Here is a 24,494-nt window from a genome sequence, read left to right on the forward strand (position 1 = left end):
AAGAAATCAGAATCCTTCAGGTTAGCAGTTCTAGAAACATGATGCTGCACCAGAGAAGGACTGAGTGGCAGCTCAGAGTCTTTCAACATCTTGGTTTCAAGTCAGAAGATCTCCTTACGTTGCTTCTAGATAGCCCTGGAGATTGTTAAGGCAATTGACAAGTGTGCTTGTTTTTGACTGTGAACAGATTTCACCATGATGCACACAAGTTTGAATGTAATACTGGCTTCAACTTGAAAGCCAGTCTAAGTCACATTAAGTAAGTGTGATGCAGTGCGCTGATTGGAGGTGCCGTTCTTAATAACGATATATTTAACATGCTTATTGTGTCGATGTATACATTTAAGGGGGCGATATTCCTAAAGATATTCAGATTATGGGGTCGATTCCGATCCGGTAAAACCCCCGTCCGTACGAATCGTATCCGGAGCCGTTTCGATCCCGATCGGCCGACCCGGACGCGAATCGTACGGTACACGTCGATTTGTACGGAAAAGCGCACGATCACCTACACATCGTACGGCGCGTACCCCCCATGATCGCAGGGGTACGCGCCGTACCCCTGTGATCATGCGGGGTACGTGCCGTACCCCTGTGATCATGCGGGGTACGTGCCGTACACCCACCGTACATGGGGTACGGTGCGTACCCCATGTACGCTGGGTGTACGGCACGTACCCCGCATGATCACAGGGGTACGGCGCGTACCCCTGCGATCATGGGGGGTATGTGCCGTACCCGGGGGTGGCGTTCCGTACCTGTTTCGGCGCGAACTCTGCGTTTACGACTGTTTTCGGCTCCCGTAGGAAAAGGGTCGTACGGCGCGTACCCGACACGAATCGTACTTGCTGGGTCGTAAAAACCAGCCGCGAACCGTAGTGATGTCGCGTACAGCCGGTTCCGAGTGAAACTCGTACGGAGATTTGAGTCGTACGGAGTCCTGTACGACTCGTACGGAGTTTGGCACCTGGTACGGATCGTACTTCGTCGTACGTACGGGACGTCTACGGGTACGATTCGTATGGGGAAAAAACTCTCCGTACGACGATTCGGAGCGCATTTTACCGGATCGGAATCGACCCCTATGTGTTTTCTAAATTATCTATTACTTATATATTAAATTGAAGTATAGAATGAGTTCCCCAAACTAAAGGTGTGTAGGCCAAAGTTAGTTTGCAAGCGTGAATGGGTGGCTGGGGAACTTCGTAATTCGCCGTAAATAAATAAAAGTGAAGTGGAAGGACAGTGGAGAAACTAAAAACGTGAAAAAGATGGCTACTGACCTGTTAGATTCTTGGATTTGTTGTAGGGGTAGGAGAAAAAAACTAGCAATGAAATGGATGAACTTAAAAATATAACCAACACTCTAGTTAAGAACACAAAGTATTTCCCAACTGCCAATTATCAATATTAAAAGTATAAATGGTCACCATAAATAGGCTGTGGAGGGCGGGGATGGTCGCAACACCACTTTGTCTTCTTTGTTCTGCCCACCAAGGGGACTTTTTCCACACTACTTGGCAACGTAGTGGTCTTGAGGTGTTCGGGCCCGGGGTTTATGCATGCCTGGGGGCATTCTTGGTTGGACACTTCCCTGCGTCCCTAGACTTGTACTGCTCCACACTGTAGCAGATGGGGACCGTGACAGATAGGGGAGCCCTGCTGTGGCATGGTCATTGCTATGCATGGCTTGGCACAAATGTGGAAGAGTTTGAAGACCCTTCTTTGGAGAGGTGGAAGATGAGTATTGATCGCTGAATGAGTTTATAGAGCTCCATAATGCGTGCAAGGGGTTGCCCATACAAACATTGTAAAATCTGGAGGGAATGCGGTCAGTTCTTCGGCATCCAGATGCACCCCTGTGGGATAGGGCATGGGTTCATGGGTGATAGTTGGTGAGTTGCGAATGGAGCAAAGGGCCTGGATTGAGGCAGAATCCAGGGGGTGGTGCTCATAATGGACTGGGACAAATGTAAGGGGCAGTTGCAGATGCACATAATAAGGTGGGCATAGAAGATGTTTACTATGTATACCAGGATCATTTGACTGTAAACCTTTGTTTTCTCATTACTAATATACAAATGCTAACAACATGTTTTATAACACCAATAAGTGCACATGGGCAAACCTTTACTTTCACTAGTTTGGACCATACATACCAAGTTCATTTCCTGAGTCAGTTCTGAAAGAATCATTACTCCAATTACACAGTGATCCACAGTGCCCTGTAAAAAAAACAAGATATGCTAAATTAGGTCTACAAGCAACCGATGGCTTTGAAACTTGCAGGTATTTTGATGAAAGTAGCCTTTTGGAAGTTGTGTATGTCATTTTGTGCATTGCTTGGTGTGCGGCCAAGTACACTGCATGCAGGTGTGCCTCATTTATTTATTGAACCATTACTGCTATCACATTAGTTCTGATCTGAAAAGTTCAATAAGTCAGTGGAGAAGAAACCAGAGCGTCAAGCATGATTTCTGGTGGCTAGGGGGAAGAAAATATATCTGGAAAAGCAACACATTACTTTACTTCAGGTTCTTGTTTTCACAGATTTAAACGCAATCTCACGCTTGCAAGTATACTGAACACTCCCCGAAAAACCCTAAGGTAAAGCGCAGTAACGGTTATTCTTTGGGCATGGTATCTCAAGGTATGTTTAACAAAAACTTGAGAAAATCTCTTACAAACCACAGCTGAAGTGCAGATATGGCTACAAACTAAACCTGAAAATCATGTGCTATGGTGAGGGCCATAATCCCGCACTCAAGCAACAGCTTTGCGGGCCATACCATCCACATTTAATGCAAACATCAAATCCAAATCAACCTGGACCTGAAAGAGCTAGGATAACTTCAGCTGTATGGACTACTCCTTTCCAATGTTTCCTGCACCATATTCACGAGTCAGCCTAAAGAAGCCATGCTCTGGGCCAACAAACTACCAATGGCAGAAAACTGCAGAATCACCAGGAGACAAGCCCTCACATTACTTTAAATTCAGAATAGTCATAAGCAGCAATATTGTACTCTCCAAGACTACGTAAACAAGAACTTGCAATGCAATAGGTTTCTCATTTGCTAGAGTTTAAGCTAATGGCATTTCAAATGACAATGCTTTTTATTTATGTGTTTTCAAAACCAACACATATATAAAAGGCATTGTCATTTATAATGCCAATAGCTCAAACTCTCGCAAATACGAGACCACTTTCCTAGTGGTCGCGCCACTTTCTTTAGACGCTGCTCACCGTATTCAGCTTACAGCAAGCCGCATCTAAAGAAAGAGGCGTGGCCACAATTAAAGTGAATGCAGGTCATGGGGTGCTTTGACCCAAAAAAAATAACATTTGTTCAAACTTTTTTTTGTTGGTAAAAGTGCTCAAGGTCGTGCTCTTACTTTAATGGGGTCCACGCCCCTTTCTTAAGACGTGGCTCGCTATAACCTGAATACAGAAGCAGCATCTAAAGAAAGGGGCTGGACCACTATTTAAGTGAAAGCATGGTATGGGGCTTTCACTGAAGAAAAAAAAAAAGTTTCGTAGCGGGCCCTTAAAGTTAAAGTGGACCGCGCTGACAAATTAAATAAATACATAAGAGCGCCCGCTATACTTGAAGCGGACCGGCTGCTAAAGTAAATAAATAAAAAAAAGCTACCGCTATAGTTAAAGCTCACCACCATTAGTAATTTAAATAAAAGTGGGCGGAGTATTGTTTGTAGGAAAGCACGTAGTGGGTTGAATAGGGGCAAATCAATGAAGAAAATGGTGCTCACAGTCTAGATAAAGCAGACTGTGTAACAACACAAGTAAAAAGTCCAGTCCTCATGGGAGGTTACAAATGCAGACAAGGCGGTACCAAGGAGGGTCTACTAAGCCTATTCATGAATGAAAAGCAACGATTTAGAAAGGACAGTAGCAAGAGCCAATTGAAAAGATGGGCGGGAGATGGGCGGAGCTTCAAGTCCCTACCTGAATACAGCCTGCTACGCAGAGCAGCGCATGCGCTGCCCAGTCTCGACCTAAATACCCTAACTCTGGCTGACATACTGTAAACTGAGGAAGGGCTGGAAACCTACAACTTCGGACAATTTATTCTCCAGCCCGTCTGATCCTGTGTGACCCAAAAGAATGTTAAAGTGACCTTATTCTGTTAACAGTATACACAACAGGCGTCACCCATAAACCTAAAAAAGATGAGGGTATAACTGAAGGATTTGTGCCCTGTGATGCGGCACTGCTTTTGGATGCAGGATTTATTCCCATGCTGTATATTAATTTTTTATTAAATATATCTGATTATCCTTTTAACAATTCTTGGCCATATCATTCTTTTTGACCTATTTGTTGCAAGATACAATACATGTTCATGGTATTGTACTAAATATATTATTGGATTTATGAATGATAACTTAAGGAGAATGTTGATGATATCATTTAATCTTTTAACACCACTCCTGTCTCCCCCACCTCCAAGTGCAAATCAAATATGAATGTGCATGGAATATTTTGTTCTTATTGCCACTTGAGGACTCGCTTGCCAAGAATCCAGCTGGGCTTTCCATTTCTGCCAGCAATACAAGGGTATCCTGTGCTTTCCTATGTGCAGGAGACACAATGGTCATATCCGGGCACTGCCCAGGCCAAGAGCAGGCCTGCTTGCGCCCATCAGAGTCCACAGGAGACGAGTACTGAAAAGGTGTGGTTCCCACCCAGCCAATAAGAAAAAAAAGATGTTAAGCACCCTTCGTGTGGGAAAGGAAAACCCATCCTTTAACCTTATCAAATCAAGTTCTTGACATTTCTACTGCTGCTATTAAGGAGAGAGTGGGGACTAGCGAAATTTCCCATATTTATCTCAAGTGTGATAATTTAAAGGCCAGATTATAGCATTTATGAACTCTGTTGTGGGTCGATTGGGAGCGAATGAGGGTCAAATCGGGACACTGATTGCAAATGCTGCTCATCACATGACTCGGACAAAATTCGCGCTTCCACTTTGACTCTGCAGGAATGGGCAAATTGTGGACATCACACTGGCACTCTAAGTAGGGCCAGTCCATATGTACATGAACTTGTACCATATATTCCCAAAACGGTCATATTCACATAATATGGAGGAAGCAATACAAGTATATCCCCAGGCCATCTGCAACTGATAAGCTCTCCATTTTGCACTTTCCACCCGAGGCAGCACTGTTTCTCATAGTGCTCAAGGGGCTCCACCCCCTTAGACTTCAACAGTTTGAGGGGCATAATCAATTGGTTAATAGGTTAATTCACTGGCTGAGGTGGAGACTAGGTAATAGCAAACTATTATATAACGAGATTAATATGGTGTGGAAAGTTCCTTGGTTAGTGGATATGCCAAAAACAGATGCAAATGATTGTGTTGCTATTAATTTCAAGAATTAGTTTGTTGTTCGTGATTTGCTGTTTAGGGGTAGTTATACTATTTTGGTCTGTAGCAGGATTGCGTCCCTCCTGTTTGTGTTTTTTGTTTTATAGACAAAGACCAACCATAATGGCTTCCGCCAATCCATTTAACAATTTGAAGGAGTCGACTCCACTGCTATCTTTTTCCATCCTAGTGGCTAAGAAATATGCCTCCCTGCCATAACATGAGCCTATAGTTGGACAAATAAGCACTTCAGAAACACCACACTTAATTGGATGGATGCGAGGACTAGATCCCCCAATGGCAAAGATGGCCTATCATGCACTGCTAAGCTTCAAAGTCTGGATGTTGATTCTATCTCTAAGTGTCTTACTATTTTATCATCCAAAGACAGTGTTTCAAGTAGACTAAGACCTCTTAACGATTTGCCTGATGTTGAATATTGACGTTTGGCTGGTTTTTATTTTAAGTTGTTGACATCCTCTCTTGCCATTTCTATAATAATAATTTTGATCCAAATAACATTGACATTATTGACTCTTTAATCAAGAAAATTGAGGGGGTTGCAAGCACATGACATGTTCTTGTGTCCTTGGCTTGGATGGAGGATTTTAACATTCGTCATTGTCATCTATCTGGCACAAGCTCCTGTGGAATAACTAAACTGACAGATAATTGTTTTAACTAATTTTCATCATTCAGCTTAAGGTGAAGCTTTGAACGCTCTTCTCCAAATACTGTTTACATGTTGTTTTCGATTCGCTTTCTAGCATACGGGTATTAAGGCCTACGTTCACTGGATGGACCATAGCAGTATAATTGATTTTATATTGATTTCAAGTGAAATGTTGGGGTGATTTACTGTTTATATGGTCATTGACAATGTACACAGGGACCATAATTTACTGCCAGGGAGCCCAGACGAAATCCATGTCAGAAATGGAGTAAGTGGATGATGGGGTAAAACCCTTCTCAAGCAGCAACCACAATTCTTCTCAGGGTGAAGTCAGAAGCAAACCCTAAATTAACCTGTGCTCAACCCTCAGGTAGCTTGGCACAGAGCAGTCAGACTAAACGTATAGGCAATGTGTAAAGTATTTGTACAATACTTTAAACAATAACATAGTGAAAACACACCACAAAAGGAGTCCACAACAGTATTAGAAAAATAGAGTGATGTTTAACAAATAGAACAAGACAAAAAGAACAAAAATCCAAGTAGAAGAACCAGAGATATTGAATTTTGAAGTATTTAGAGAAAATAGCACCAAAAGGCATAAAGCGCCAAATATGCATTTCTGGTCACGCTAAACCAGGAAAAGGCCGCAAGTTCAGAACAACCATGATGGACCACAGGCCAGTTACAGGGACACCGTTAGGCCTGAAGTGAGAATCTTAAATCCTGGGTTACGGAGCGTTGCATGGATCCATGTTGGGGATGTGTTGCGCAGCCGAGGCAATGCGTTGGTTCCGAGATGCTGAGAGGCTGCAGTGAGAGGTCCGGTTACGTCCATGTCAAGGACCTCACCGACAAGGCTTGCATCGAGCAGTGGTGGTTCCGAAGGCAATATGGACTGTCGTGCAATGCGAGTCTTTGCGACGGGCCTAATCCACGCAGCAGCGGGAATGGATCGGTTCTCCTAGGGTTTGGGACATGCAGCAGATGTGATAAATTGGTTTCACTGAATCCACAAAGGCTGGCAAAACAACTTGGGTGCACTTCGAAGGGTCCAGCATTAGGGTGGCACCACTTGCCAGGGTAGACTCACAAATTCCAGAGTTCAGGTGCAAGGTTGTTGGAATCCGGTTGTGTCTCTTTCAGATCAGGAGGCCATTCAACTAGCCCTTGGAGTCTCACTGGGTTCTGGGTTCAAGAGATGCAGGTCCAGTCCTTCTCACCAAGGCAGAAGGGCAGCAGGCAGAAGGTCAGCACAGCTGTCTGAGGTCCAGTATATATACCCAGTTGGGCCTTTGAAGTAGAGAGACGCTTCTAGAGGCTTGGCTATGAAGTGTACAAATGCCTTGCCTTCCCTGCTCTGGCTCCAGACTAACTACAGGGGATATGCAGCCCTTTGTGTGGAGACAGGACACAGCCTATTCAAGTTTAAGTGTAGTTGGCTAAGCTCTTCCCTCCTAACCTGCCCACTGATGGCCTATCCAGTTACCCCTAAGCTCCCATTGTGTGTGGGTGTCTAAGAGAAATACACAAAGCCCACCTGCCAACTACACTCAGGCATGTGACCAGAAACCGGATTCAGGCACCAAATGGCTAAGGCAAGAAAATGAAGTTTCTAAAAGTGGCATTTTCAGAATTTTAATTTAAAATCAGACTTCACCATAAGTTAAGATTTTAAACTAGGATTACAGAGACAACAAACATGAACTGGTTATCTCTTCCCAATTGTAAATTACACTTATAAAATGTAATAAGGCAATTCCAACAGGAGCGGTTCCTCGTTAGAGGGAGATGCGTCGCCCCACTTAAAAGCACCCTAAAGCCACAGAGATGAAAAATAAAATAGTAATTAATTACCATTTTCTTTTTCATGCCCCATCCCAAACAGAGCGTCAGGACAGGCCGCTGCTGAGCGACAGCAGCAGGGAGGAGGGTGGGCCGGCTGTGCACTGTTTAAAGTGTGCATGTCTTTTTGACCGGCTATCTTGTGACAATTAGTCACACATGCACACTTTAAACATCTCTAATAGTTAGAGCAAGCCAAAGCATCCAGAGCGCTGTGGAGCACCGAGTGAGCTCTCATGCTGGTGAGGGCAGGATCGGCCAAGGGAGTTGCTGCATCAAGTTCCTGCGAAAGAGTGTGTCCGGACGTGAAAAGTGAGTGTTTTAAAAAATATGTATTATTTGCATGTGCACCCGCCCCGTAGATGCCAGTTGCCACAGACCTACAATGTTCTATTATGGGAGAGACAGGCATTGCAGCAGTGAAAAACGAACTTAAGAGTTTTTCACTACCAGGACATGTAAAAATTAAAAATACATGCCATACCCTTTAAATACATTGCACCTTGACCCCTGGGCTGTCCAGGGCCTTCCATAGGAGTGACTTATATGACTAAAAAATGAAGGTTTGGGCTTGGCAACAGATTTATATTTCCAGGTCGACATTGCAGCTTAAACCTGCACACACAGGCTCTGCATTGGTCAGCCTGAGACATGTGTAAATGGCAACTTCAGTGGGTGGCACAATCAGTGTTCCAGACCCACTAGTAGCATTTAATTTACTGGCCATGGTCACATGTAGTTCCATTTTACTAGGGACTTACAAGTACAATTAATTTGTACACTGGGTATAAGCCAATCTATGTTTTAAGCAGAAAACACACACATTTTATCACTGGTTAGCAGTGGTAAAGTGCCCACAGTCCTAAGGCCAGCAAAAACGAATTCAGAAAAAAATAGGAGAAGGAAGTCAAAAGGTTTGGGGAAGACCCTCCTGGAAGGTTCAAGTCCAGCGATTCCCTTCCAATATGTGTACATAAAACTTAGGGGATTTTGTAGAGATGGGATCGGGTTGACAAGACAATTGTTACTCGATATTATCTCAAACAATAAAACCGAGTTCCAACGCCCTTGGACGAGGGAGCCGATGCGGAAGACATTATTCGTGATATAACACATTATGTGTAACAATTAGGGAGCTTCAGTTCGTTCCATCTAGACCACGTAAGGTGAAGCTGACCTAATGGTTTGGTGAGCACTGCTCAAAGGCATAAAGTAATTTAATGAAAGCACTTAAATCAGTCCCTAGGGATACTGAAAATGTGCGCCTCTGAGGTTGGCCTACAAAAGGGCCATCGCTACCAGAACGAAAGCTATGAGTGGATGCTTGTGAGTTGTAATTAGACTGCCATTATACTAACTCCCCCAAAAATATGTGTGCATTCTAGTAAATTTAGCATTTTTCAGGGATTGCTCGAAGTCTGGCCTTGATGTTGTACTTCATCCCGATGATTGGTTCAGTCATTTTACTGGGGTTTATTGTGTCTCACCTTCGAACAGTGACTTATGTGTCAACATAAGGGTTAAGGTACGGGACCAGTATGAAGGTTTTGATGTAAGCTTGCAGGCTGTGCTAACTGCATTAAATAGGTGGCCAAAGGTCGGGCTCTATTAAGGGAAATACTGTCTTTATTGGGCTCCACCTTTCACAAATGTATTGAGGCCATTGCTAGATCTGGCCCATCCAATAATTGGCCTCATACAACAATTGTGCCTATTTTCAAAAAGAGCAGCAAAGGAGACCCTAAATGTTAACTCCCAACATCACTCATTGATTTGACCATTAACCCCTTCGATGCTCATGACGGAATGGTTCCGTCATGAGCATTGGTCGCGATGTGCTCATGGCGGAACCGTTCCGCCATGACCACACCCGCGATTGGAATGTACCGGGGGAGAATCGGCGCCGCAGGCAAGTACTTGCCAGGATTCTTCTGGATTGCTTGGAGGTGTAGTCCCATGATAATTATATTTTGTCCGACATACAGTTCGGCTTTAGAGCTGGCCACTGTACAGTTAAGCAGTGCCTTAACCGCTACCTCTGTATAAACAAATATTTCATAGTCATAGAGGGGAGTATTTACTTAGCTTTTATGGATCTAAGCAGAGCTTTAAATAATGTAAATCACTCCAAACTATGGGATATTATGTCTGATTATGGGGTGCAGGTTAAGATTATGAAATCTCTCAACTGCGCAACAAGGTGACTGACAGCATCAGCTACGGCCCAAATGGCGAGACTACGACACCCTTCAAACTGGCTAGAGGTGTATGGCAGGGTTGCATACTCGCTCCGTTCTTATTTACATTATATATCATTGGGTTTTAAAAACATTTGGATTAGATATACCTGGAGTCGACACTTGTTCCATACCCGCCCTCCTCTGTTGATGATTTGGTGCTCAAGCTAAGATCCACCTTGGGTTACACTTGGATCAATCTTCCATTTTCATAACGACCCTGAACGTAATAATAAATGAGTCGAAGACTCATACAATGGTCTATGGTTCTAAAAAGTTTACATTGAAGGCTTATTTGGTAAAAATAATAAAATTAGCCCTGTTCTAAACTTTTTATTCTTGGGGTTGTATTCGATGATATCTGTAGCTGGAACACACTGGGGCGTATGAGGTTGGCTGATTTTGTTACAAGTGTGGAGCTATTTTGAATTTTACATCGAAATTGGTTTTCAAAACATTAATGAAATGGTGGCAATATATACATCAAAATGTCTGTCGATTACCAACTACAGCACTGGGCTCTGGGGAATGCAGGAATTTCCGGCTATTCACAAGGTAGAAAACAGGTTTCTAAGAAGGCTTTTGCAAGTCCCATGGAGCATCTCTATTTATCTGTGACATATAAAAATTGAGGCAAGACTATTTAACCGATCATACCAAGCTTTGTCTCCTTCTTCTGGGGTTAGCTATTTCAACCAAGCAGAAAACTACTTTGAATCGCTTAGTATTGCCAGATTGTATCAAATCGGAAAATGCCTTGAAGATTCCATGGTGTTCTTATTTTGTCTTATTTAAATAAAAGCTAGCCATAGCTTGAACAGGTCTGAATTTTTTTCTCTAAAACGGTGCCTTTGAATTCTTGTTGTAAAAGCACACTAAAGGCATACTTTTTTGCTATGTGCAAAACGAGTAGAGTAAATGTTGCGCCCTTCCAATTTGGGAACGGCATCCCCAAAGTGCACTCCTAGACGGGGAACTCCCTCGAACTCCTTCAAAAAAAATGAAATGAAGATTCTTCAATGGTAAGAAATCTTTATCTTTTAATTATTATTCATGATACATGGGCATTCATCAACGGATGTGTGATCAAGAATGGTATCCACATATTATTTCATTGTGTTACTTAATCAATTCTAATGCATTTCGGGCTGTGCCCTTCTTCAGGGGTACAATCTACAAGAAACTGGGTCTCGTCAATCACAAAACGAGTAGAGAACATATTGAGTTTCTGAAGCAGACTGTGATAAATCATATGTTAGTCAATGCAACTTTTGACATGAAACGTATTTTATATGGCTTAAGAATAGCCAACGTATATATTTACTGATATGACTGAGGCTGAATATTGTACACTATACAGTCGCCTTTCCTGAATCATGTCTCCATCATGCTAACTTACCAGTATAACAGTGCGAATAACTCAGTGCACAATGCACTTCATGCTCTTTGGCAAATATAATGCGCAGATTAGATCACACTTTATGACACCAGCTTTGAGATGTCACAATATTAGGCACTGCAGACAAGCTATGTTTTTTTAACAAATCTCTACTATTCACTCACATTTGTTGGGTGGCAGATGAGTTCATCCCGCTTGCCATTAGAAGTAGGAAGATGTTGTGACAGGTTGTCTGCCCCCTGCACTTGCTTTGTTATTTAGTGCTTGTTTGCACATATCAACTTCCTTGTCCTATAAGTTTTAATTAATTAGTTGTATCCAATATTTTAATGTATCTTGTTATTTGTATTGCTTTATCTTGTTTATTTACGTAATGGCATGTTTTGTGATGTTGAATGTTATGCAACCGTTAATGCATTTAGTGCTTTTATGGATGAATTGTTAACAGAACAAAGATTAATTAAAGAAAGAATGTGCATGGCCAGCGATCACCTGTGTTTCTCCCCTTTTTTCTAGGCCATCTTCACCAGTGTTGTACATTCAATTCCTATTAGAAACTACAATACGCTGTTGCCCCAAACGGCAATGCACTATTGGTACCGTAAGTGATAATAAATAAGACAATAGAGTCAATAACAAAAAAATACCATAAACCATCAACATCTCCACTTAATTGGGAGGATCAGCCTCATCAAATCATATAAGAAATAAAAGAGACAGATTTTGGGCAGGATAACCACGTTTACAAAACAATAGAAGCCTATATTGATGATATAAATAGGTAGGCAAATTTGTGGCCACCTTTACATTTCTCGACAAGGCGCAAGTCTCAATTAAAAAGTTCTTCTTCACTCAAATTATTGTTGGGGCTGGCCGTGGCAGAGGGCGCTTGGCTGGCCATTTCTACACACCAGGCCATTCACAGCGTCGGGGCTTCGGCGAAGGCCAAGAACAGTTCCGCTCCAGGGAATTCTTTCCCACCAGAAGAGGGTCTGCCTGCAGGGGACAATACCAGTTGGCCCAATCAGGTGAGTCTTCTCCCTTCTTCCCGTCTAAAGGTGGGAGGTCGCTTGGCTCAGTTCTTGCACAATTAGGAGGCTCTTCCCTCCGATGCATGGGTACTGCAAACTATACAAGGTTTCCAAATAGAATTCTACGGTTCTCCTGTTCAACCTTCGCGCCCACATCCGCTAGTTTTTACGGAGGACTAGGCTGCCTTGACAGATCAGGAAGTGGCAGATCTGCTTCGGAAATGTGCGATTTTTCCCACTTATCTCCACCCGCTGGGTTTTCTCAGCAATCTCTTTCTGGTGGAGAAGTGAGACGGGGCCCAGAGACCTGTAATCAAACTCCGGGAATTTGATGGATGGCTAGTGCATCATCACTTCAAGATGGAGGGCATACACCTTTTGTGTGATCTTTTGATACCTGGCAACTGGATGATGCATCTGGATCTCTAGGAACGTATTTAACGGTCCCCATTTTTTCCCCGCACCGCAGATTCCTACAGTTCACGTGGCGAGAACAGGTTTAGGATTTTCAAACCTTGCCGTTCGGACTCTTCTCTGCACCTTGGTGCTTCCCCAAGGTGTTGAAACCAGTAATAGAGAATCTCAGAGCCCAGGGTCATCGCCTAATTATACGTCCAGACAATCTCCTTCTCATGGACCAGTGTCCGGTCACGCTGTTGCAACAACTTCAGACAACAATTCACTGGTTAGAGAGCTTGGGGTTTATTGTCAACGAGAAGAAGTCGCTTCAAACAACTTTCAAATAGACCTCCTTTCTGGGGTTTGTTGTCAACTTCGTGGAGAAAACCGTAAGTCTCCCATCTTGGAAGATAGCCTAAAACCGACAGGAGCTCCGGAAGACCCTGTCCAGAACTGTAACCTTCTTGCGACAAACTGCACATCTGGTAGGTTTCCTATCCTCATCGATCCAATCGATCTTCCCATGCACGATGCAGTACAGGGCACTTCAGAGGGATGTATGTCTTTACAACGCATGCTTTTTCCACGCATGCCTTTACAACGCAGGTTTTACAACGCAAGTCGTTACAACGACTTGCGTTGGGGGGCGCTGGATAGTGAATAGTTTAATTTACTATTCCAACTCCAGTCCCCGTGGATAGTAGGGAAGGTGTTGGATAGTAAATTAAACTATTACCTATCCTAGAGCGCCCACCAGCGCAATTCGTTGTAACGAATTGCGTTGTAAAAGTTGCGTGGTAAAGGTAGTGCGTGGTAAAAGTTGCGTTGTAAACGCTGTTTACCCTTCAGAGGCTTAAGGCCTCCCGTCTACGTAGGGGCCTCCAATACTCAGAACAGGTTCCACTGACAGCGGAATTCAGGAATGAAATACTATGGTGACCGGCACACATGGAAGCCTGGAATGAGCGAGCCATTTTCGGTTTGGATCCCAGACTTGGTCATCGAGTCGGACGTCAGCAAGTCTGGAAGCCGCGCTCACTGCGGGACTCATTCACTGGCAGAAAATGGCCTGCCGAAGAGCAGCACTACACATCAACTGCATGGAACTCATGACTGGCTCGTTTGCAGTCCAATGTTGGACCAAGGAGAAGGTGACTTGCTGTGTCATTCTAAAAATGGACAACCATTCGGCGATACGATATATCATCCATCGGGGGGGCACCAGGTCAAAACTCCTGGCAGATCTAGCCAAAGATATTTGGGCCTTTTGCCTGCCCAGCAATCTGTTGGTGATGGCCGAATATCTCCCATGGCACTCCAAGGTGGCAGACTAGTGTCCGAGGAAATGGTCGGGCACAAGTCTATGGCAACTAAACCTAAAGGACTTCAGAAAGTTGGAGGAACACTGGGCAAATTAACGGCGGACCTTTTTGAGTCTCAGCTGGACCATCAAGTGGCCAGATACTTCCGTCGGAAGCCAGACCCGCTGGCAGCGGCAATAGAAGCCTTTCTTCAGAATTGGTCAGCGGAGAAGGAGTGCGCGTTTCCCCCAGTTGCTAAGATCATGCGACTATTGACAGATAAGGCGTCTACAGGCGACCATGGTCCTGGTCACGCCATATTGGAGATCTCAAGTTTCGTTTCCAGTTCTTCTGGGACTTTCATTGGATTCTCTAATCCCTCTACTCCATGTGCCAGATCTCCTTCGGAATCCTCTGGGCAACTTTAACCCGTTAATTCTGCAGGAGAGAATGCCTCTCATGGCATGGCAGATTACAGGGAACGCCAGCGAATCCCAGGGCTTTCACTAGAGGCTGAAAGTATGTTGGCCTCAGCCTGGGCAGATGGAACCACCAATAGATACAGGTTTGCGTGATCCAGATGGATTTGTTAGTGTCTTCAACTCGGTGAGGATCCCTTGGGGTGCGAGGTTCTCCTGGTCATGCATAACTTGGCCTCTCTGGCTTCCTGAGGTCAGGCATATAGAATGATTAATTCATATCAATCGGCCATTTCAGCTGGCCATTTGCCAATCCAGGGCTCACTGGGGAGCACCCGCTTGTGTGCAAATTGATGAGCGAGATCCATTTGGTGCTGCCCCAGGATCTGTGGTATTCATCCCTTTAGGATGTCAAGAAGGTGCTTCAACACTTCAAATCTTGGCAACGCAATTATTTTTGTTCAGGAATGAACGGTCTGCTAAATTAGCAATGTTGTTATGCCTAATTTTTTGTGGCAGGGTTTCTGACATGAGGGCACTTGACATTACTGGTCTGGTTTTTACCCCACAGGGGGTTACTTTCATATTTCATGACTACCAAAATCCAATTCAGGAGTTGTATCTTTTCTGGCCTTTGACAACTCCCCCAAGTTATGTGTGGTGAGATGTCTAAAAGCATTTGAGAATCTGACTGAGGACGTCTGACATCCAGGGGAAAGGCAATTGTTGATAGCATTAAAGAAACCTTTCAAAGCACTCTCTTCTCCCACCATTGCCCGATGGATCCGTTCAGACATGTAGGAGGCGGGCATTGATGTGTTGCAATTCGGATCTCACTCCATAAGAGGGGCTATGGCCTCTAAAGCCTTCAGCCAACCATTGAGTGTGGCTCAATGGTTAGAGCGGCAGACCCTGATGCAGAGGTCTAGCCCGGGACCAGGGTTCAATTCCCCGCCTCGGCGGGACTTGGGCTCAAAATTCCACGGACCTGATAATTCTCGCCTCGGTGCCTATTCCAATCATGGAGTCCCACTCTGCAACTCTGGGCAATAGCTTGCTTAATCTCCACAACGGCCCCCACAACGCTAAGGATGCCTGGCCTCCACCTTGGGGGTACCCAGGAGTGGACACCTCACAGGGAAAGCCAGGATGGGTTTCACAGCAGTATTCGTACAAGCGCCTTGAGACCCTTGCGGGTGAGTAGTGCGCTATACAAGTATCAATTTACATTTACATTACACTCTAGGGGCTCGACTAGATGATATTCTTAATGCGGCAGATTGGTCTTCGAACTCTATGTTCAAGAAGTTTTATTTTAAACCGGTGATTCATTTGGCCTGGTTGGTGGTGGACAAGCTTTGAACTAGCATAATCCTCTCCTCTAGGATTGACATAGAATGAAAAATTTCCTAGCCATCATAACAGAAAGTTTCAATTCTATTAAGGACACGTAGGTGAGGATTATTCCCATCCCAGGTTTCTCCAAACTTGCCGCACTGTTTGGGTTTACGAAAGATATGGTAGAATACACTTTGGTCTTGGTTTTTGGATATTCGTAAGGTATAAGTATAGTATTCATGACTTGAGTTTGAGGAAAATGTATTATATTACATGAAGATTACTTGCATTGTCAATTGTAGTTTGAATGTAATTTTATATAGGACATCAAAGTGACAAGTTGTTGTTTTTCCCCTGTTCTGACTCAACCAAAGGAGATTAAAGAATGGTATACTAGAAGGTTTTGGTCACACTCAAGGAAGAGGATGTTGACCCGTTGATGTTTGTTATATGGACTGGACCTCTGTTCTGACTGGATGAACTTTATTTCTTTTGTAGTCCTTTCCTGGTGTGATGGGAAAGGTAGTTGAAAGTTGAACTGCTGGAATGAATAAAGAAAGAAGGGTTTGAGCATTCTCCTAGCCTATGTGTCCTTGAAAGAAATTAAACTTTCCGTTAGGAAATTTTTCAATGTGTCCACATTAGAATTTCTGCATCACAACTGTTTCTTCCACATGAAACATAGGATTGATATAAGCAAACTAAGTACGTTTTGATTGAGACATTTATGTAATATATTAACTTATTCAATCACCTGCTGAATCTGTCCGTACTCTTCAACCACTGGATCTATGTTTTTTTTTACTAGGTCTATGGTCTGTATTTTGTCGGATGGTTTGTAAATTACAGGAAGGATCATCAGATGGGGTACTAGTTCAGATGAACACCAGTCTGGCCCACTTCAAAGGGAGGCTGTCTAATCTTCCAACTCCAGCCAAACTTTTCTCCGGCCAACTTACGTTTTACTCTTCATGTCGAGGACATGGAAGATCAATGGGACTACAGCTCCCACGTTGGGACTCCAGCCAGTAAAATAAAATAGTCTTTTAAATATGTCTCAAAAAGGAACAACCTTCATTAGTTAAAGAAAAGAGTCCAGTTATACTTGCTTCATATTTTGGGAGAAATGATGGACGAGTCTTGACAATCTCAATGAGCCTATCTATTCTGCTCGAAAGGGCTGTACAGCCTGAGGTACAACGGGCAAGGAAACTAGTGACAGATACCTTCCCTCCCCCCGAGAGATTTATATAAATTATTATCTTTGTCCAGAGGTCCATAATGTTATATTAACATATTCACCTTGTATATGTGCTTATTTGTAAAGTTTCAAGATGCCAAACTAGTATCTGTATCAATTAGAGCAGAATGACCAAGTGATGCACAAACCAACCACAGCAGAAGAGATGCTACACTTCCCTCCACACCACTGACTGGTGTCACAAGCATATGAGTTACAAAAAAAACTGTGTTTTTATTAAAAAATACAATCAGAAAAAACATTCCATTATAGTCTGCAAAAATGATTTTGTGGTAACCACAATTCATCATTTTTTTGGAAGCCAATTCTTTTATAACAAAACCAACAAAAAAACAAGCGATGTTGCTAAGATGATACTTTTAATTAATCCAACTACTACCTTTAATGGCTGGTTTCAAGAAAACAAAGGGCCCTTCCTTAGACAGTTATTATACAATTGACACAGATCCCTCTTTATGAACAATATCATTTTGTACTGTTCTAGATGTGAATGAGGGTTTGGCACAAAAAAGGGCAAAACATTGATTTCTATGTGCAGCAATTATTCAACATTAAAGTTTCAAAAAGGAAAATATGAGTTGTGCAATCAGTAAAGAAGGCACATACACTATTTTCCGTGTGAATCATTCAGCAGATATTAAGAATAATTACTAGCAAGAGAGGAATTACTAGCAAGAGAAGGCTAGTGATGTGTAATTTATTCTACTGCATTGCATAATTATTATCAACATCCTCTGGGCATGAAAGTGAAAGCACACCCTGTAGAGATCAGCAGCCAGGACGACTTCAGCACTCGTCTACATGGGTCCATTCTTGCTGTCTCCGTATTTCTTTCATAGTGACAGCATACACTCGGGGAGGTAGAGGCTCATTTTGGTTTCTGGTCTGCGCCAAAGTTTAATTAATTTTGCAGAGGCCGAAAGGCTCATTTCCATTTGATTTACATTCTCCTGAGTCTTTTTTTTTAAAAACATTTTTATTTTCATTTTACCTGGTACAATACATTAAATCCGTTATTTCATAAAATAAAAACAGACGTTTCAAAAAATGGAATATCATGGTAAAGTTGATTACATTTCAAGTAAACAAAATATACAATTCGCAAGTAGTTAGAATGAGGATAAAAGATAAGGATAAAAGATAAGATAGGCCTTTAGGGGAAAAATTCATAAATATATGCAAACCCATTAATAACCTCTGGGCATGAAAGTGAAAGCACACCCTGTAGAGATCAGCAGCCAGGACGACTTCAGCACTCGTCTACATGGGTCCATTCTTGCTGTCTCCGTATTTCTTTCATAGTGACAGCATACACTCGGGGAGGTAGAGGCTCATTTTGGTTTCTGGTCTGCGCCAAAGTTTAATTAATTTTGCAGAGGCCGAAAGGCTCATTTCCATTTGATTTACATTCTCCTGAGTCTTTTTTTTTAAAAACATTTTTATTTTCATTTTACCTGGTACAATACATTAAATCCGTTATTTCATAAAATAAAAACAGACGTTTCAAAAAATGGAATATCATGGTAAAGTTGATTACATTTCAAGGAAACAAAATATAAAATTCGCAAGTAGTTAGAATGAGGATAAAAGATAAGGATAAAAGATAAGATAGGCCTTTAGGGGAAAAATTCATAAATATATGCAAACCCATTAATAACCTTTCAGGGGGTTTGTCTCCACAAAGCAAGGGGAGCCCAGACGCAGAGGCCCACTCCCTCATCTTTCTTCCCCTGTTTTTATAGAGAGCGGCTTCAATGTTATGAATACCTAGCAATCTAGCAAGCCACATTTGAAAGGTAGGTGCAGTGTTATCCTTCCATCCTGCTGCCACCAGGATCCGAAGGACTGCTAAGCATATGAATAAGAAAGCCTCCTTATCCCCATTCTAAATCAGAATTATTACCAATACCAGATATCATAAGGGTAGGGGATAGATTTACCTGAATATCTAGCAGCCCCAGAAACTTCTCAATCTCTGCACAGATTCCCCTAATTTTTTTACATTGAGAGAACATGTGAATTAGGTCGGCGGGTCCCTCCTGGCATCTTGGACACTTATCGTCCTCCCTTTTGCCCCATTTAATGAGCTTGTCTGGGGTATATATAGATTAAAGAGGACTTTATATTGTTGTGCCCTTAGGTTGGTAGAGCGAAACACTTTATTTGCAAGCTGGAGAGCGTTATCTAGGTCAAAATCAGGGTCCCCTAATTTCGTCATCCACGATGTTTCAACTTTATCCATATCGTCTAGTATTGAGTCGGTTAGGGATTTGTAAATTGTTTTAAGCCGAGCTACGCCTCCAAGAAAATGCTCGATTATTTTAATTTCCCCGCCTGGATGGATACGCGGCCTCATCCCATACATTATTTGGTGAATCTGAAAGTATTTAAAAGTGTGGATAGAAGGGATTCCAAATTTAGCTTGAATATCAGTAAGAGTGAGTAGCTTCCCTGTGCCCTTATCAAAGACGTCCCCCATTCTTCTGATTCCTTGTTGTTCCCAAATAGCCCCCATCCTATCATTGCTTAATTGAGGAAAGACTTTAGAATCCCATAGTGGGGTATAATAGTTTATTTTAGGAATTAGTAATGTCTTCTGGATAGCTTTCCACATTTTCCAAATACCATCCATAATTTTGTATTTAGTTCTATTATAATACCCTCTTTCTGTTCGATGTAACAGTAACCCTTGAGCATCGCCACCCACTAGTAGTTCGAAAATAGAGGGGAGATCTAAGGGCTGAGTGTGGTTAGGAGAGGTATCCAATAATATAGCCATGTGACTCATAAGGCATGCCCATTGGTAGAATCTGATATTTGGTGCTGCCAAGCCGCCCCTCTCTTGCGAAAGTGATAAGTATGTTAGGGACCTTCTGATTTTGCCATAGGACCATAGAAAATTTGTGAATACTGCTTCTATACTTTTTATCCACCCCTCACCAACCAGAAGCGGAATTGAGCGGAAGAGATAAAGAATTTTTGGTAGCATAGTCATCTTCAATACATTTACTCGCCCAATTAAAGAAAGATGAATAGTATCTATTCTTTTTAATTTCTGCGTAATTGAGGAAACCAATGGAGCAAAATTATCTTCGATTATTGAACTGACTGCCGGGGTTATCCTAATCCCTAGATAGATTGCAGAGTCGACCCACCTGGTGTCCTGTCTTACCATATTGTTAGTGCATATTATTTGAGTCTTATTTTCATTAAGACGGTATCCAGAGTAATTACCAAAATCCCTAGCCATGTCTGTAAGAGCTATTATTGCCGGTTCTGGATTAGGAGTTATGACAGCCAAATCATCGGCATATGCCAGAATTTTTGTCTCATACTATTAGATTGATTGCCTCACATCCTAAAATTCTGCGAATCATGGGGTCTATATATAGGGCAAACAGTATTTGGGGAGCATGGGCACCCCTGTCGGGTCCCACGAGATATTAAAATCTCTTCCGAGCTTCCCCCATCATCTGGATCCGGGCCCTGGGTTCGCAATACATCGCTTTGATTGCACTGATTATTTTAGGACCAAAACCCCTTCGTACCAATTTCCCCCATAAAAACCGCCAGGTAATACGATCAAAATCCTTCTCGGCGTCAAGGAGGATCATCGCCATCCGATCCCCCCGGGCAGCATGGATATCGAATAGGGTGATTTCCTGTCTCACATGGTCCGTTGTTCCCAGATCCGGGATAAACTCATGCTGCCAAGGGGACACCAGACCGGCAATGACCCTTCCCAGTCTATTAGCCAGAACTTTGGCGTAGATCTTTGTATCTGAATTTTTGTGGGATATTGGTCGATAGGCTCCGGGTTCATCCTTAGGTTTACCCTTTTTATGGAATACCACGATGTTTGTTTCCTTCCATGAACTAGGGATATCCATAGTATAAATTATCCCATTAAATAGATCCGTTAGTAAAGGAGCTATAATATCTTGTAGACATTTATACACTTCCATCGGGATGCCGTCTGGTCCTACGGCTTTCCCTATTGCTAGGTCCCTTATAGCCTCGATTACTTCCTCCCTTGATATCTCTTCCTCCAACCCGAGTCTATCTTGTTTGGTCAACTATGGCCCCAAATCATCCCAGCTTGTATTAGAGAAGTCCGACCTTGTCTCTTCTTTATATAGTGCCTTGGATTCACTCTAGTGGTCCTGATCAGAGCCTCAGGGACCACGAATGTTTTTAATGATATTTTGACAACATTTTCGTTTAATTCTCAGAGACAATAATTTACCCGCCTGCTCACCGGTTTCATACAATGAACCCCTATCTGTTTGATATTGATCGGCTACGCTTTGGGATATCAACTGATTTATTCCTGCTTTAATAACCATGACTTTCTGTTGTGTTTCTGTGATCTCCCACCCCCTGGCTATAGCTCGGACCAATAATTCTTCTGCATCTGCTAATGGAGTCAGGAGATTCTCATTATGGGCCTTGATTTCCCTCCTAAGCCTGGCAGAAAAACTAATTACCTCCCCTCTTAAACTCGCTTTAAATGAGTCCCATACCATGTTACGAGATGTACGATAGCGATTGATATCGAAGTAGCTTCAGGCTCAATTCTTTAGGTGGTTCACAAATTTACTGTCAGCTAGTAGCTTACTTTCAAAAGTCCACCTTGATGATGGTCTAGTCAGGGTATCAATATGGTATTGGAGTATCAGTGGGTTATGGTCAGAGATTACCTTGGGTACTTTCTTAATTTCCACCCTATTTGAAACCAGAACAGATACAAGAAAATAATATAATTTAGAGCACTTTTTAGCAGGACAGGAAAAATATGTATATCCAGGGTTATTAGGCTCCTTTTCGCCCCAGACATCCTGCAGCCCATGAGTTTTAATTAATGCGGTTATAGCACAATATACCCTAGGCTTCCGTCCATGATATGGGGTAATTATCCCTGATTCTGTAAAATCTGCAGAGATATTAAAGTCCCCACAGACTACAAGAGGGGAGGGCCAATTCAAAAATTCAATCTCGAGGTCATCAAAAATTTCAGGATCATCGTGATTCGATCCATATATAGTACATAATGTAAAACCCAGCTCCATTTCAACCACTGCCCAGTGACCATGAGCATCTGTCAGGTGTCGTCTGCTCCCCCCCAAACCCAGTTTAGCCAATATAGCAACTCCTCTAATATTGGAGGTTTGAGAGGAGCTGGCCAACAGCTCGTTTCCTCTTATATTCAGCAGATGTTTCTTAACCCATGGTAGATGGGTCTCTTGTAGACAAAGTATATCAGTTTGGCTTAGTTTAATGTATTGGCCCAACCTCTGTCTTTACCCCAATCATTAAGACCCCCGACATTAACAGAGCAGATACTAAGTCTCCCCATTACGTGTTTGTAATTCAAACTCTAATATCGTTTCTCTTCTTTTCAAACATCTCATACAGTTTCCAAAAATCCCTCTGACCAAAACTTTATACCAGGTATAGTGAATTTTTAAAATCTTTTTCCCCCCTTTATTGAACCCTCCTCCCCACCTCGATACGTCCCCCCCACCCCCACACCCACCACCCTTCCCATCCCCCCTCCCCACCCTAACACTCCCTTTTACCCCACTGGGGCGCTCAGACACAAGTCTGAGCATGTGATGTGAACTGTGGGAGTGGGCAGTGGCTAACTTATTGTGCACCTATACCTTCACAGTGAACCTTACCTATCAGGTATTCAAATGTTTTGCCTCAAACAAGGGGGGGGGGGGGGGGGAGAGTGGAGTCCTACTCAGATTCTTCTTGATTAACCGCTTAAACTCACTAACCCCACTAACCCCATAATTAATTTTCCATTTTGCTTGGAGTTACAGACATAGACCTAGACCTCCTTTACTTTTCCCGACCCCATGTGCCCCCTATTCTCCTCTAGTGCATGTCAGATTAAAAAAAGCCTTCCACACTTGCTATACTGATTGACCGACTGCTCTATAGCTTGGCCGCTTCTTTTTAACAGGACCTAGAGCAAGATAGCCTCCTAATTACCCAATGTGTCCAGGTATTCTTTGGCCTTTATCTCTGACGCAAAATATACGACAGAATCATTATTAATTACTTTTAGTTGCGCTGGGTTCATCAAGAACATCTGTTTGATGAGCTGTCTGAGCCACCAGCGACTGTCCACTGTCACGTGGCAAAAATCAGGGCGGAAAAAGAAGGAGACCCCCCCCCCCAACTGATCTCTAGCATCTGGCCTCGCCTTTTCATATATTGCCTGCCGCAGAAGTAAGTTGCCAAAAAAGACGAGTAGAGCTCGGGGTCTCTCACCATCTTTAGCTCGTGCCCGCTGTTTCATCGGGATGCGGTGTGCCCTTTGGATTTCCGCTGGCCAGTTCCATTCTGATAATTCTGGGACGGTCCCTTTGAAGAGGTCGATTACATATTGTCTGGGGTCGGCCCCTTTAAGGCCTTCTTGTACTCCGAGTAAACGTAGGTTATTGCGTCTCTGCCTGTTTTCTGATTCTTCAAGTTTCTATTGAATGTCTCTGATTTGCGCCGAGTGTTCCTCTGCCATGGATGTAGCCTTAGATGCATCTGCCTCAGTTCCGACAATCCTCTCATCCAAATTTGAGAAAGCTTTTGAGAGCTTACTTACAACGCCCTGCATTTTCCTCATCCCTGTTTGTACCTTCCGACTATCTTGTCTGGCCTCTTCTCTGTGAGCCAGGATGGCCTGATGTATTGTATCTAACGTTGAGGGTCCGCTTTTCTCAGCTGGCATCATTTCCTTTGATTTCGGCACGGGGGAGATGGAGCAGTTATCCTGGGCTGGCTCCATTTTTCCCTTTTTTTCTCCTGAGTCTTAGTGTCACATTCTGCAAAATGTTCCCAAGTTTAGTATTTTTATTCCTATTGTGGCAAGTGTGGAGGAGTCGCCCCATTTCACCAACATAGAAAAAAACAGTTTCACTGTTTGTGAAAATGATGACATACACTAAACATGCAGTCCAGATGAAAGGATTCTGCATTTGTACTGCTGAGATAGGGAGGTTGGTCCAAGTTCCAGTTTGCTTGACTAACAATGGAGACATTTTGTGGTTGAAGGTTGAAGATAATTAGCCGGGGTGGTCTGAATTAGCAGAACATAGAGATCTCTATTTTTAGGATTAAATCAATTTTTATTATTAACCAGACACCTTATGTCAGCATACAACGCACCTCGCCTACAACCCAGCGGGCC

The 24,494-nt window shown here is 43.0% G+C and overlaps 1 protein-coding gene across 2 annotated transcripts in view; it reads right to left on the bottom strand.

The window, feature by feature from the left end:
* Positions 1 to 24,494, bottom strand: part of RANBP17 (RAN binding protein 17) — a 1,522,743-nt gene that overhangs the window by 1,275,508 nt on the left and 222,741 nt on the right. For both annotated transcript variants that reach the window (XM_078653359.1, XM_078653358.1), the window contains exon 5: positions 2,160 to 2,225. In XM_078653359.1, the coding sequence (XP_078509485.1) occupies positions 2,160 to 2,225 (66 nt within the window). The remainder of the gene's footprint in view (positions 1 to 2,159; positions 2,226 to 24,494) is intronic.

The sequence above is a fragment of the Lissotriton helveticus genome, chromosome 7 (assembly GCF_964261635.1).
Source record: "Lissotriton helveticus chromosome 7, aLisHel1.1, whole genome shotgun sequence".
In the NCBI taxonomy this organism is placed as follows: Eukaryota; Metazoa; Chordata; class Amphibia; order Caudata; family Salamandridae; genus Lissotriton; species Lissotriton helveticus.